Consider the following 16995-nt stretch of genomic DNA (forward strand, 5'->3'; position numbering starts at 1 on the left):
GAGCAGAAGAGAAACGTTGAGCATAGAAGAAAGGAGACAAAATGATGACACAAGATATGTAGCAATAACTATGGATAGCAATGAGATAAAGTGAATGGGGAGGAATTCTCTGAAAGAAGATGATATAAGAGACAAAACAAAAAGAGACAAGCAAAGAAGAGAAAAGACAGGACACAACAAGAAGGGACAAGCTGAACAGAAGAGACAAGACAAGGCAATATGAGATGAAAGCGGGTGAGAAAAGTTGAGAAGAGATTAGATGAGAAGAGACAAGACAACATAAGACAAGATGAGCATAAAAGAGAAGAGACGAGACAAAAAAGACAAGAGATGAGACAAGAAGAGACAAACAAGATGAGAAAAGTTGAGCAAGACAAATCGAGACAAAAGAGACAAGATGAACATAGAAAAGTGAATAGATAAACAGAAAAAAGCAAAGAAAAGAAATGAAATGTGAAGAGATAACAATGGACAATGGACTTGAGAGAAGAAGAACAGGAAGAGAACAGGACAAAACAAGAAGTGATAAAGACATGAAACACATGAAAAGTGATGTTGAGCATAGAAGAGACGAGTTGAGGTGAGATGAGACAAAACGAGGCAAAATGAGGCAAACTGGGAATAGAAAAGATGAGACAAGACAACACAACACAAAACAAGACCAGCTCAACTGACATGAGTCGAAACCAGAACAACACTGTAACAAATCTAAAGTTGAGAAAACTTAAAAGTTGAAGGCAACCAGCTTCAGGAGATTTTTGAGTTCTCTCAACTTTTTGTCGTACAAATTGAAAACAAGTTGAGAAAACAAAAAAATCTCCTGAAGCTGGTTGCCTTCAACTTTTACGTTTTCTCAACTTTTGATTTGTTACCGTGAAATTGACCATAGATGAGAAGAGATGAGTGAAGATCAGTGGTGGAAAGAGTACTGAAAATTTGTACTTAAGTACAAGTACTGTTATATTGCTGAAAAGTAAAAGTACTGGTGTCAAAACGGTACTTAAGTAAAAGCACAAATTACTCGTCTCAAAAACTACTCAGAGTTACTAGTTACTTTTTAGCGGCAATATTTAATGAATTACCAAAAAATATTAATTCATATCTTCGCTTCTGGGTCCTAACGCTCTGCCAGATGCCCCAAGAAAACTAACAAACTGTGCTAATATACACCCACAATGTAATACTGAAAAAATTATAACCCTAACCTTTATCTCCATACTGAAAACCCAGATGGTCAGACAATGATTCAGCTAAAATATTAGTGTCTGAGACACTGTGAGCACGGAGACTGTAGTGTGCACAGCAAATGTAATATTAATTAAATAGTGCTCATAAATGGCTGTTGAGATATTCTCAAATGAAGTGAGTAGAGACATGGATCCGGAAACAGTAGTCTTTACGTCATGACTTAACAAGAGGATTCTCCCCAAGCCTTTAAACTGACGTCATCAGAGCAAGAATGAGTGAATTTTCTGTTTTTTTCAATTAAATATTACGACGGCAGACTATTTTGTTCCCGGTGTATTGACTTGCCCGGTTTAATTATTCACCACAAGATTAGTCATGTGCACTAAAAAAGTAAGTAGGGTCATTTTTGATTTCATGACGACTTCATGACTTCAATCATTTTCAATACCACTGGCAAAACTACTACATACTGTATAATGCCATATAGATATTTTAATATTTCAAATTGTTTTGTCATATAATGAGATACACAGAGAGAAAGTTGAAGCTAGATGAAATAAGAAGAGTGAGGAAAAAAGAGAAGAGACCAGAGAAGTTGAGGATAGAAGACAAAGTGAGACAAGCTAAGCATAGAAAAGACGAGAAGAGAAGAAAAGACAAAACGAGAAGAGAAGAGAAGAGAAGAGAAGAGAAGAGAAGAGAAGAGAAGAGAAGAGAAGAGAAGAGAAGAGAAGAGAAGAGAAGAGAAGAGAAGGGTCAAGACCTGAAAAGATGAACGGAAAAAGAAAAGAACAGAAAAAGCAAAGAAAAATTAAGAGACAAGACGTGTGGAAAAAATAAGAATGAATGAGATGGGTGAATGGATGAGACGGGACATTGAGAAAAGAATGAGAGAGCGAGAGAGTTCATGTTTGAGACAGAAGGAATGACTGGCTGTGTTTTAATAGCATCAGTCTGTCTCTCTCATGTAAAATATTACACTGAGGCCAAAAGCAGATCAGCAGCCCCTCTCGTTGTAATGAAATGTTTCTGCATTCATTTCCACCTTACGCAAATCAATAACAACAATAAATTACAACTGATTTTAATTGAATGTTGTTTCTAATTTTACTGTCACTCGTGATAAATATTTATGTCTATTACAGCATTTTAAATTCATTACACTCCCACATCTTTTCACTCAACGGATTGCTACATACATCAGCAGTTTAGTAATCCATTTGGGCTGTGACACGTGCCAAAAAGTTGCCTGACTCTTAATTTAGGGTAAAATATCACCCTTTAATACTACTTAAGAATAGACAAGCTGTCGCTCGAATATGCTCAACGTACTTAATTTCTCAGAGAAAGCCACCGCAGATAATTTAAGGACACTCTTCTCACACTTGCTGCCAAATCACAGGTGACTGGACCTTTTTGTGAGAGCAAAGACACACCGGCTGTGTGTACGGCATTGTCTATCAACAAAAATTACTCTGGGAGAAAAATGGCCAAAGGAGGTTAACTGTTTTGGTCACATCAGACTGAAATGTGTTATTTCATTTTTCAGCTCCTGGGTAGTGCTGCCTTCAGCGCTTTGAATGAGTGATGTGGACTTATGATAATGGACAACGTTACGTAGAAAGGTCCTGTTGTGCTGTAAAGTGCCTGTTGGAATCCCAAGGTGACCTGATTCATTTAATAAAATGCTTCTTGGATGAAGCTCACAAAAATAGTCACGTTTTCCAACAAAAAAATCCAAATAAAGATTTTGCATGAACAAAGTGATTTTTAGTTTGTAGTATTTGTATTTGACTTTTATTTAAAAATCACCGTTCTGACTTTCATTAGATTCTAATTGCATCTTTTTTTCTTATTTAAAGGGACAGTTCACCCAAAAATAAAAATATTGTTATCATTTATTCACCTTCATGTTATTCCAAACCTGTGTGACTTTCTTTCTTCTGCAAAACATAAAAGAATATATTTTCAGAAATGTTGTTGCTATGGATTTCCGTTATATGGATGAAAGAAAAAAAAAGAAAACTGAGACATTTCTCAGAATATCTTTGTGTTCAACAGAAGAAAGAAAGTCATGCAGGTTTGGATTGACATGAGGGGGAGTAAATGATGACAGAACTTTTTTTTAATTATCCCTTTAAATCACCATTATTTAAAAACAATACTACCACATTATAATTAAATTCATTAAGAAGATTTATTATAATGTCACAAAGCAATGCACAAGATTTGAAACACAATAATATTTATTTATTTATGTTTTTAATGCATGCTTTTGGGGTGAAATTAGACCTAGATATATTCTTGATGAGATTTCTAAAGATAAAATGACACCTCAAAACTCGTGGCATGACAATGAATGTTTAAGTTTGCATGCGTTTATCAGCGCTGATACACCCATGCATTCACCGTGTGACACACTCTGATAACCGATCTCTAATTTAATTTATATTTACGGTGAGATTTATAATGCAATGATGTTCTCATGGATGTTTCATTTGGAGAGTTTACGAGGGGCCTGACAGATGGTGTCATTGTACGTTGCTTTGCCACTGCTCACCTCTCTCTACTCAAGATGGCCATCCTCAAAAAGAGCTGAGAGAGAAATGAAATGAACTGTGAAGTCTCCTTGAATTTCACTTCAAAGTTGCAGTTAAGTATGAAAAACTTTGCCACAGTATTGCGCAATCGCCGATTGAACGAACGCCAGATCTTTGAACAAACACTTGCGACGAAGGCTGCAACTTTTCCACATGTAGTCTAGGTTTGGTTGCGGTGGCTCTGTTGATGAATTGTGTGCTCTTTCCTTGTCTGAATCGTAATCTTAATCCTTCTTAATCAACACCGGCTCTCTAAAGTACTTGTACGATACAACAGTTGAGCAGGAGTCGGAACCGTCCTTGGAGACATCTTTACCCGGCCTGAAAGTAATAACGGGCAACAAAACAGCAAAGTAGATGTACTCTCCAAACACAGAAGCTGTGAATGAGGACTCTCAGAAGCAAGCATCAAAGCCTGAGGAACTCACAGAAGACTGCGGCTAAAGGTGCGGGCTCTCGCAAGATAAAGAGCGCTTGATTCTTGCGGAAAGCATTGTAGCGCTCGTCGCCTTGATTTTGCTTTCAAAACCAGCCAGAACTAAATGCCTCTGAACATACGGGGTGATGGCACACGATGAAACCCCACACGAAATGATTTAACTCCACACAGGTTTTGCTTTTCATTTCTCCCTCAGATTAAAAAAAAAGAGCCGTATCCCCCGGAGAACAAGCCGTTGACATGAAGACACCCCTCCATCACAAACACTGCGACAAACTCTCTTGTTAAAAGCATCCCTGGTGCGTCAGATATGAGAGAGAGGGAGAGCGAGCGAGAGAAGAAAAAAGGGTTCTCCTGTTGTAAGCCATCTGTCTTGTTTTCCGCTGTTGTTTTAAGCATGGACAAGACGTGCTTAAAAAGCAGACTAAAGAAGATCAAGTGTCACCAATCTGTCTTATTTGAAGCTATAAACACCTGTCCCTATTCCAGCCTAAGAAATAAGTATCAGTGACAAAGCTTGTGATGTTAAAGTCAAGAAAGCTGCGGAAAAGAAAGGTCTTAAGGGTTATCCGTGCTGCTTCTTTCTGTTTCGGAAGATATGGTCATCTCTCTTTGTTTGCCAATGAACTACACAGCACCAAAAAAAAAAAAAAAAAAAAAGGGTTCTGGAGATCTACGGTATGCTGAAAATAGAAAGCAAGTTCCTCACAGCACACTTTTACAAGATGATTTTTCAAAACCCTTGACTGGCGATGAAGAAAGCCACAGAAACATCTGGAACATGCAGATAGGAATATTCAGAGAATAGACAAAGCTGCTCTGAAATATATTCTCCAGTGCATTCTGGCATATCTCGAGATAAGGAGAATGTTCTTGAAATACATGAATTATAAGTGGGCAACCCCTTAAGCTGCTAAAAAAGGCCCTTGTTTTGTTTCAGGAGCAAATGGTTCAGAAGCTTATACTTTGGAGATATGTGTAATCGTTTGAGTGAAAAAAACTGGCAAAAGTTCTGTGAAATTATATCAACCAACTTTCTTTTTCAATGTTCTTTTTAAAAACAACACAGTTTGTTATGGACGCCTATTCCTGTACACATGTTATGGGTTCAGTGCTACCTAAGATTGAAAAAGAAATAGACTCGTTCCTCAGTTTGTAAAAATAAGCATATACAGTAAACCATACAATCGACATCTGCAGACAGTTTCAAATTAATACTGAAGACACATTACGCATTAAAATGAGACATTTACAATTGCTAATACCAACTTATATGTTATATAATATATTTTTTGTTTTGTAGTCACCAAAAAGTACAAGTACACTTGTAATGGAATGCATTATATTGCAGGAATAATGATTGGTTTTATTTAATTGTTCCCTTATTTTATATGGCATTTTTAGCATTTGTGTGATATAATAATAAATAATAACAAATCATAATAAATCAAACAGTGGTCATTAATTACAAAACGGCTTTTGGATTAAAAAATATTGACATTAAAAGCTGCCAGAAGCAGCTTAAAAAATATATATATATATTATCTTTCATTTCAGTCATTAAATGTACTATAAATGAATATTTCTAATAAGAAGTTAGATGTCTTTAGATGTGATTTTTTTTAAATAAATCTTGATAGCTGGCTGTCAGTGGCTATGAGAGCCAAGAGGGTATTTTGACAGCTCGTCATTAACACCTCTTCCCAACTCCTGCTATTTGAAGAAACAATATTCTGTTGTGGACAGCAGCTGGGAACATAAGCCATCGGCGAATTAAAAAAAAAAAGATACCTTTTCAATAGCCTCACCTTGCGTTTGTAGGCTATGGATATTAAAATAAGTCTACCTGCACTACTGTGCAAAAGTATTAGGCCATTATATTTTCATCATCAAAAAAAAAAAAACCCAGCACGGTTTTAAAATAGTTATTTCTATATTGTGCAATAGTGTGTCAGTGGGAAATATTGGTTCACATGTCCAGACATTCCTTTTGACATTAATTGTAATAATCCAGTGATTTTTGTATGCACAAAGAGTCTGACAACAGCCAGCACAGAGATCTGATCTCACCATCATCCAGTCCTTCTCGAATGATAAGTGAAGTGACATTCAGCCAAGTGTGGTGACCCATACTCGGAATTCGTGCTCTGCATTTAACCCATCCAACGTGCACACACACAGCAGTGAACACACACAACAGTGAACACACACACACAGCAGTGAACACACACACACCGTGAACACACACCCGGAGCAGTGGGCAGCCATTTATGCTGCGGCACCCGGGGAGCAGTTGGGGGTTCGGTGCCTTGCTCAAGGGCACCTCAGTCGTGGTATTGAGGGTGGAGAGAGCGCTGGACATTCACTCCCCCCACCTACAATCCCTGCCGGCCCGAGACTCAAACCCACAACCTTTGGATTACGAGTCCAACTCTCTAACCATTAGGCCACGACTTCCCCTAGAAATGATATGAAGAAACAGAAAAAACTGAGACTAAATCCAAAAGAACTGTGGGAATGTCTCTACTTGAAGAACACCTGGAAAGATGAAAAACTATGTGCAAGTGTACCAAGGACAAAAGCTGATTTAAATGCAAAGGGTGGTCACACCAAATGTTTATTTGATTTAGTTAATAGAAGTTAATTGATAAATAAAATGTATTAATGGCATTATTTTTTAAAGCATCCTCACTTTACAGCATTTTTACACAAGTGCCTGAAACATTTCACAGTACTGTAGCTCTCCAGGAAGGTTTCTTCAAGCATCTTGGAGACGTTGCCACAGTTCTTCTGGATTTTTCTCTTTTCATGTAATACCAGATTGACTGGATGATGGTGAGATCAGATCTCTGTGTTGAGCACTGGCTGTTGTCAGACACCTTGTGGATAAACTGATATTTCCTACTGACACATACAGCAAAAGATAGATTTGATTTGATTGATTGATTTTTTGGGTGAAATCTTGACCTAAGACTTTTGCAAAGTAGTTTACGTTATAAGGAGGGAAAAAAAATAAGTCATGTGTGAAATTAAATTTCAAATTGTTAACATTTCTCATTTCTTCACAGTTGTTAGGCTATATGTTTAATATACTTGCATGTAAATATGTTACATTAATATCAAAACACTTTAACGACTTAATATTCATGAGTGGTGTCTTCATCGTATTTCTAATAACTGTAAAAAAAAAAAAAAAAAAAAAACAGAGGGTTTTAGCCAATTTAGGAACACAGGAAATCAAAGAATAGCCTATGAGACGTGTGGAAAATGTCAACAAAAAGCCTGAATAATTTTTAATGATTTTTTCCCTTCTTTCTTTTCAAATATGCAGTATTCCAGTTCTGAAAAGATATTGTGTACATTTTTGCTACTGTGTGTTTAAATCTGCATGTTTTAGGTTATAAAAAGTGTACGTCACGCTATAGCGTGTCACGTGACAGTGTGTAGTTTCAAGATGGCTGCGGAGAATCTCCCGTCTCAATTTGATGTTGTCATTCTCGGAACAGGTATGAAATATCAACATAAACGTGATAATTTTGAATGGTTTGCGCTACAGAGGTGTTTTCTGTGCCCTGCATTACTGTGGGAAATGAGTGTAACATGACACTCTCTGTGTTTTGCCACAGACACAGCGACATATGAATGCTAAAGCTAATGGGGCTGTCTGTTTTTGACATGTATGATGAAGAATAGCATTTATATATTTGTTTTGATAGTCATTTGACTGCTGAATTGTGTAATAGGAGCGAATCTGTTAGAAAGTGCAAAATAAATCCGAGAATAACGTGTGACATAGGCTGGTCCTAGTGGAGGAGGAACACTGACTTTAATGTTCTTTCACTGTGTTTGTGTGTTGAACTAAATAATTTATTATTATAAAGACGAATTTACAGTAGCTATTAACATGAATAACACATTGTGTTTATTATTTTACTGTTTTATTAATTACTGTCTATTGTCTTACTGTATAAAAACATGAAATTCTTCAAATCTGATATATCTGGCAAATAATAATAATTATTAACACTTAATATGTCCAACAATTCATAATTATTATTTATTAACAACATCTTGTTTATTGTTTGTATTAAACAAATCTAAAGCATGTGGGTAATATAACAATAATAATAATACATTTTATTGTTAACACTTACTATTTACAAATTATATTACCAAAAATAATAATTGTAATAACTTAATAATTTTGTTATCTAATTTGTTAATTGTTTGTTGTCTGTATAAAGCAAAATCATATGGGTAATAACAACAATAATAATATAATTATAATAAATTATTGCTTTCATTATTATGAACCCATTATTTACAATAATTAACTATATTAATAACAGCTTTATTGTGTCTTGTTTATTGTCTTTGTTTAATGTATTTTATTATTATTATTATTATGAACACTTGCTATTAACAATTATTATTAAAATGTATTAATATTAATAAAAACAAAAATTCAACTTTGCATCTTTATTGTCTTTACTACTACTACTACTACTAATAATAATATTAATACAATGTTTTTGTATAATATTAGTTTTGTTAATAATAATAATTTGATAATTTAACAGAATATTGCTACAAGCTACAAAAACAGATCTAATCATTTCTGATAACTAAAGTCAAAGTCAGTTTTTATATTAAGTAATATTTCATATTAAGTAAGTTTTATCCAAAGCAACTTGCAGTACACTTATTATAGAAATATCTCCCTTGTGGTAATCTGGGGTTAGGATTCTAGGGCACAGCGGTGATGGCTTGGACTTCTGACTAAAATCCAAGAATGCAAAGTGAGTTTTACAGTGGACAGTTCTAGTTTAACAATCCCTGGCCTTGTCTAGAGTTTAGCCCTACTTTATTGAGTGCATCAGTGCTCTAAAGTAGTGCACATAAACCAGTTTGTCATTTAACAGAACTGGAGCTGACCCTGACTCTGTGACCTGCTTCAAACCCAGCAGTGAATTGTAGGTTTGTGCTGCAGACCCTCTGGAGGGTGGATACTTTACTGGACCTCGTGGTGCAGAGCGAGACTCTTGGAACCATACTGTCCTCGTTCTCTCTAGTGTCCTCATTCAAAGCGCAGAAGTGTGTTTATATGCAGGCCAGATCCTCAGGACAGTGCTGAAGCCAGCAGGAGATGAAGTTACTCCCTGGTGCAGGGCATTGTTCTTCACAACAGGGAGGAGAGGTAGATGGGTAAAAAAAGAAAAGAGGGGTTAGTGCGATGGCTAAGAGCAACGTTCTCGTGCTGTGATTGATGGTGTACAAATGAATATATCTGGCCCACTTCTGGTTCCACTCATGCAAAACCACCAGAGCCAGTTGGTCCCAAGGCAACCAGTGACACGGGGACACTCACAGCTTGGACTATTTCTGCTCAGACTCCGTTCCGTGTCAAGGTTGCTCAGACAAGCGTGCTTGTCCCAGACTCCCTAGTTACCCCCGTTTTTGCTGCTGGTTACGGACACAAATGAGGATATGGACAGGGAGCAGTTGTTAATGAATACTGCGGCCTCCATAATGATGCCTGCTAGACCCTGTGACTGTGTGAAGGACTGCGTTCCCGTCGGTCGCGGCCCGTCAGCTGGTGAACTCACACCTGACCCGACTGTCCCCAGAGAGCCCATGCTCAGGGTCTGCTGAGGTGGGAGCAGATGCCTGTGGACCTTTTCATTTTTTATATTGTTTGGCTCAGAGGCCTATAGTGAAATAGAATAATCAAGAACAAAACAGCAAACTGAAATTGCCTCGGGCTTCAGGTTATTTTCCTGCAGTTGGTGTTGTGCGGTGTATGGAGCTAATCGGGTTCAATGGATGACTTCCAGAATCAGCTCCTGTAGAAAGCTAGAGCATATCTCAAGATCTCATGAACGATATGAAACTTTCATATGTCTGATATCTACAGAATAAGTATCTTTCAAATATATGTTTTTCATATCTCTCCCCTAAAATAAACTCAAACAATGCAGCGATACGAAATTCTCAATATATTTTAAACAAAGCTAAAACAGAGTGAGAAGATAGGCCTACTTAAAAAAAAAAAAAAAACGCATATAATTAAAAGTTAACACAAAGTTCTGTTCTTTAAAGGAATCGTTCCCAAAAAAAACTTCCTCTCAGGCCAGCCAAGATGTAGATGAGTGTGTTTCTTCATTGAAACAGATTTGGAGAAATTCAGCATTGCATCACTTGCTCACCAGTGGAACATTTGCAGTGAATGGGTGCCGTCAGAATTAGAGTCCAGCTGATAAAAACATCACAGTAATTGACACGACTCCAGTCCATCAGTTCCTTTGTTATTCTTATAAATGTGATATTGCATCAGGTGTGGACTTGAATAGGTTTGAAATTGGTCCATGCAAAGGAAAATATTGACAACATAATAGAAATGCAGCGGCCATTTGCGCTAAGTGCAAAAGATGCTATTCACTCTAAGTGAACATAGCAGTATTTTCTTACTATTTAAGTGCATATAACAATAGATTCTATTTAGAGTATAGTGCAATATAATGTAAATTGTAGTTGAATGCTGTTTAGTGCAAATAGTGGCAGATATTTGCATCTCTGTATGGTAGAACGTTATAAAACAGTATGAAATGAAACACATTGAGTGTAAATTTTCATATGTATTAAAATTATTAAATAAATGCTGCCTTATAGGGATAATAAAGCCCTCCCCATGCTTACCCCTTAACCTATTTTATTTTTGGACCCCCCCCCCCCCCTTGTCAATACAATGGAAGTCAGTGGTAACCAAAGTTGTTTGGTTACCAACATTCCTCAAAATATCTTCTTTTGTGTTCAACAGAATAAAGAAAGTCATACAGGTTTGGAATGACATGAGGGTGAGTGAATGGTAACAGAATTTTCATTTTTGTGTGAATTATCCCTTTACTAGACTATAATGTCAGAATGACCTAGTGAATGTAACGGACAAATTTGGACAGTATAGTTCTGCTTTGTGATAATGTGATAATCAATACCCTGTTGCAGAAAATAGGAAGTAAAATGGATCAAATCTGTTTTAAATGTGAAAAATAATGCTAAAAAATCATTTGCATGTACAATATAAACTATTAAAATACCGTAATTAAGAAAAGGTTTAGATGTGTCCCAAGTTGTATGTAATGGTATATGTTATGTATGCTATAGTACAGGGATCCTCAAATCTGGACCACTCCTGCAGAGTTTAGCTCTAACCCTAATCAAACACACCTGAGCATGCTAATCAGAGTCTTCAGGATCATTTGAAAATCACAGGTAGGTGAGTTTGATCAGGGCTGGAGCTAAACTCTGCAGCAGATTTGACCTCCAGGGAAAGATTTAAGGAACTCTGCTATAGTATATTAAGTTATTTACCCTGATAGACTGCCTGCAAATCAACACTTACACTCATCACTGTAGAAAGAATGGAAGATGGTGCCATGAATGAAAAATCTGTGTATAATTGTAATTGTATAAAGAGCACAAATAAACCTTATATCATGTCCTGCTTCCTCTGAAATGGAAAACCAGTATTGCCAGGAATCAGGAATCATTTTCAGAAAAAAATGTACATGGTGGCCAATTTCAGGCTGAAATTGTTTGGCATGTTGGTAACCAGTTAAACTGGGCTTTGGCCTATAAATTATTTTCTTACAGTCTTTCTAAATGTTTGATTTTCTGACAAAATTTTGGAAAGCACATTTTGGGACATTCACCTTCTCAGCTATAATGTAAAAGACCTGCTGCAACCTGTTCATACAAAGCTTGAGGCCATAACTGTCCCATACTCTTGGGTCTAAAATCAACTTTTTCCACATGGCAATGACCAGAGATGAGAATTTGCCAATTGTAAATAATATTTCTTCCTGGCCATAAAACCATTTTGTTAAATCTCTTAAAACCAATGTAGAACTTCTCTCTGTCATATTTCACCACAGTCTCAAAAAATGAAATTATGATTTGCTCAAAGAAAATTAAGCCTGTTTTAAGACCATTAGGATTTGTTGCACTATGTGTGATGACATTTTTCATTTTACAAATAAGCCCATTTTCCCCCTTTAATTTTTATTATTGTAATGCAAAAATTATCTGTATTGTAATTTTTTTAACAATATGGTAACATATTGTAAAACATGTTTTAATTATAAAAATTAAGCTATTCACACTGAGATCTAAAGTTTTTGTTTCAGTGAGCATGTTAAAAAGGTTTTTCCTCATCCTGCAATTAAACACTTGCCAACAAATAAGAGATAAGCTCTTGTCTGGAATTGCTGCTACCCACGCTAATGCGCTGACAGCTATTCTGCCAACTGCTAAAAGTCCAAACAGTAACTGTATTTAGCAGTATTTCATGATGAATGTATACTGAAGCTCAGCAGGTGTAGAGGCTAAAGGATGCAGAGAATGTGAAGGTACAAGACTCTTTACTGAAGAGTATCGTTACAAGCTCAGCTATCATTGGCTGACAGGCCTGACTGAGATGCACGTTTAGTTCATCTCATATCAGAGCTGTTCCCTCACCTGCCGCTAATAGAGCAGCAATGAAGAAAACAAGCCAGCCATTTCACCGGCCCGCACTTTGAGCCTGGGTTAATGCAACTATTCATCTTGCTTGGACCCCATGTGCCTTTAGCTTGAATAGCCTCTATTAGCAGTCATGTGATTACAGAACACCTTCACAGATATCCCTGTGCTCTTTTCAAGTGATTGATTTCTCATGGCCCTTGAGCATTAGTGTGGAATTGATTGTTAGCAGGACCTCCAATGGGTGTCAAAAGCCCTATTCGCACGGGATTACTATTATCTGGGGACCATGTGTGATTTTGACACCCCCCCCCCCCCCCCCCCCCCACACACACACACACACACACACATCGGAATTTTGTGTGGTGCATTCGCACGGGATATGCGAAGCCTGTGATTTTACTCGAAATTACTGACTTATCTCCCGGATACCCGAATGTCAAGGCTTTGAAAGTCCCGTTTTATGGTCCAATTAGATGGATTTAAAAAAAAAAAGAAACTAATATAGTTTTGTGCCCCGTGTCATTTACATTTCACCAGGTTAAAATAATATCTCAAGCTTTATGCTTGATTTATTTGTAATACATTAAACCTTTTCAGCTTTCTCTTTCTGCAAATTGTATGGTGTAGCGATATGGCAGCACCCAAAATACTATCAAACACGCCATCGCAGCTCCATTCTTCGCGAAAGATGGATAAAAAGGCGCACAGGAAACAAAAACCTTGAAATATTATATACGACCCGCCAAATGCTGGCCAAATCACAGAGATGCCAATTCGCACCAGACTAAAATTATCACAGGACCTCGGTGGGAATTTTTACTTTACAAATTACAGACATGGCCGATTCGCACGGGATTAAGATCACAAACAACCTCTGAACCTCTATTACTCTGAAACTTAATGTTTTTCTGATAGACATCTGCATCTAGATTTCATTTAGGCCAACGCTGACACTAGGGGTGGGCGTTATGGCAAAAATATATCACAATTTTTTTTTAGAAATATCACGATTTTATCACGATTCTTTGTCATGTTGGTTTTACTATTTTGTCTGAGCAGTACAGCCAAACTAATTTCCCTATTATAAAGACAAAGCCTTTCAAGGTAACAAAATATAAAAAACAACGGTGGATATTTAGGCCAAAGTGGGCGAAGATGAAAATCTTTGTCATTATTTTATATTTGTTATTAAAAAAAAAGAACAAAGATACACATAATATACAAATAAAACAAACAGTGTTTAATTTTCAGGTACAATAGGCATATTTGGCAGGAGCATTCAAGAAATTGAATGAACAAATATAACAATAAAACACTATATAGATTGATTCCTATTAAAGCAACTGTATTTTTTTTTCAGTCAAGAGTAGAGTTTTTTTCTGTTTGTGTTTTGTTGTTTTAACATTTAAAGAATACAAATTCTGTTATCTGTCTGTCGATTCTGTCATAGTGTTTTATATTTATACCATCATTTACTCAAAATTAAGGTCTTAAACCTTAAGTTCCTTTCTTCTGCTGAACATACATGCTATTTTGAAGAGTGTGGAAAACCAAACAGTTGCTGGTCCACAGTGACTTCCATAGTATTTTTTTCCTACCATCAAATTCATTCTGTTTGGTTACACATGTTCTTCATAATATCTTCTTTTGTGTTCAGCACATGAAAGAAATAAATACAGGTTTGGGACAACGTGAGTGACTAAATAATGACGAATTACATTTTTGGGTGAACTATCCCTTTAATGACAGTCGGCAGCATGTTTAGTTCTGTCCCTTTAAGACCTGCAAGCATCTAATATACAGGCACGCATCTGTTTCTCTCAGCTGTTTACTTTCATTTTAGACATAACCAACTGAGTCTATATGTAAACCTTGTGTGTTCTGACAGTATTAGCTCAAAAGATAACTTAGTTGAGTAATCAGGCATTTTAGTTTGCGCGCTTCAGGTGTACGGGCTCAGAAAGAAGCGCACGTCAGACCAGCGCACGAATGAAAAGCTTAACCTGCAAGGCTTTAAATCACATGCAAATGATATACTTTTGTGATTGTGAATAAGTGCAGTGTTCTGTGAGTGTAACTACTGCAGAGTTAACACTAATGCGAATGCATGTTGCGCTGTACAGTATATTGATACAGCGGCGCCAGAAATGTAACTGATAGAATGTGCGCTGTAGCGCGATACTACGATATTTCTTCAAAAGCAGATCGGGGAGACATTTTTATCGTCCACCATCAAAAACCGTCATATTGCACACCCCTAGCTGACACTCGCTTCATTTGAAGGGTTATGAATTTATACAGATTTTTTTTCTTTGCAGCTTAAGTTTGCAGATTGGTTTGTGGGTCACTGACATGATATTAATTCATTAAAAATACACAAGTAATGCAATTCATACATACCTCTTCTATGATGAACATGGTTTTAATTTCTTTTTTTAAATGAGATCATAATGTTGGGGAAAAAAGCCTTATTAAAAGGATTCAATTGAAGTAGATTGTAAAGTTTTATACTCATACAACCTCCCAAAAACATAATGATATTTATGAATAAATCATTAATAATACCATTAAAAATACTTAATATTCTGTAGGGTTGTTCCAGTAGATGGTAGTGTTGTGTATCGACGATAGTCAGAGATATCGCCTATGGCTGATGTCTTTGACAATTATTATTATTATTATCAGGCTAGTAATACTACCTAATTAATAGGGACTAATTGATGTAATAAAATAATGAATATGTTTTGATTTAATGGTCAGAAGCAATAGCTTAAATGAAAAAAAATCACAAACATGACACTTGTAAATTAAATAATTTATTATATACTGATTTATTCATTAATGTGTAATGTTTTATTTTTTAAACAAATCATAAACTCATCTACAATAAACCATCTACAAATGTTAAATCTTAAAATAAAATGTTAGGGTTAACACTGCATCTTTCTGGGGAAAATGCAGCGATTGATATCGTTTATTTATACTTATTTTCAGAGTTTCAATGTACTGTCAAAAACCTTTATTATTTTTTATTTAATTCTAATAAGTGAAAAATATTTTGCTTATAAATTCTGCACAGGAGAGACTTGGTGTTGTTTCCAAACAAAAGGAAATATATCGGTATCGGCCAAAAGTAGATGAAAAATATCGGCATATCGGATATCGGCAAAAATCCAATATCGTGCATCCCTAAAAGCAACTGCATTGAACATACCTGTCTGAGGATTTCAAAGGAATTAAAAAGATTTTAAAAGAACCATAAAAGTAGTGCAAGTTGTGCACTTTTTTTCTAAATTTTCTAAAGCCATATAGCTAGGACTGGGAAATATGGCAAAAATAAAATCTTGATTTTTCCAGAACCTTTGACCGATGTCCATAGTCAACTTGAAAACATAACTCTAACGTGATTATTTAGGCATTCTGTTTATTAACCATCCAGTTGAAGAACATTCTGTTCTAAGTGCAGCACAGATGAAGTTGTCAACATAAAACAAATGACTTGTTAAATATCTTTTGAAGAAAAGATGCATGAAATACTATGCCACAAACTTGTCAACAGAAGCTGTTAATCAGGTATGCCGTTATATGATCAGCCAGTTATATGATCTTAACTGTTATAATTGACTTACTGTCAATGTATCTAATTGTAACGTTTACTAGTATTTTTATTCAAAATCAAGATTCCTCGATTTAAAAAAAATAATATTGTGGAAAAACATGACTTCCAATATAATGAATAAAATTTGAAAAATTGCACTGCCCTACATATAGTCGAGATGCATCAGTGATGCCACATAGTTTTGGTTTGTTGTGGGTCTTACAACCAGTCAAGTTGTAGCTAGTTTGAATATGCTGAAATACCAATGAGATTTGAGAGCTATGGGGAGCGATTAATCTTAAAATTAACTCTCTTCCTCACACAGAGCATCGTATGACTTTAGAAGACTTGGAATATAGAGCAAACGCTGTATGAACCACTTTTATGGTGCTTTTCCCTCATTTATTAAAAGGAATAGCAGCTCTGAGTTTCTTCCTTTGTGTTTTTCTGGCAGAAGAAAGTCATACAGGTTCAGAACGAGGAGGCTGAGTAAATGATGACAGAATTTTCATTTATGGTTGAACTCTTCCTTTACACTTTCCACAGATGTGAAGGAAAATATACAACAGCATGATGTATGTGTGTGTGTGTGTGAGAGAGAGAGAGAAATAGAGAGAGATAGATAGATAGAGGGGATGGGTGACATAAAT

General features: G+C 36.0%; 1 protein-coding gene across 1 annotated transcript in view; it reads left to right on the forward strand.

Moving 5' to 3' along the window:
• Positions 1-7654: 7654 nt before the first annotated feature.
• LOC306862419 (rab proteins geranylgeranyltransferase component A 2-like) overlaps positions 7655-16995 on the forward strand; it is a 58823-nt gene continuing 49482 nt past the window's right edge. The window contains exon 1 of the mRNA XM_079405217.1: positions 7655-7733. Within this exon, the coding sequence (XP_079261343.1) occupies positions 7682-7733 (52 nt within the window). The 5' untranslated portion in view covers positions 7655-7681. The remainder of the gene's footprint in view (positions 7734-16995) is intronic.

The sequence above is a fragment of the Barbus barbus genome, assembly GCF_936440315.1.
Source record: "Barbus barbus genome assembly, chromosome: 43".
Lineage (NCBI taxonomy): Eukaryota > Metazoa > Chordata > Actinopteri > Cypriniformes > Cyprinidae > Barbus > Barbus barbus.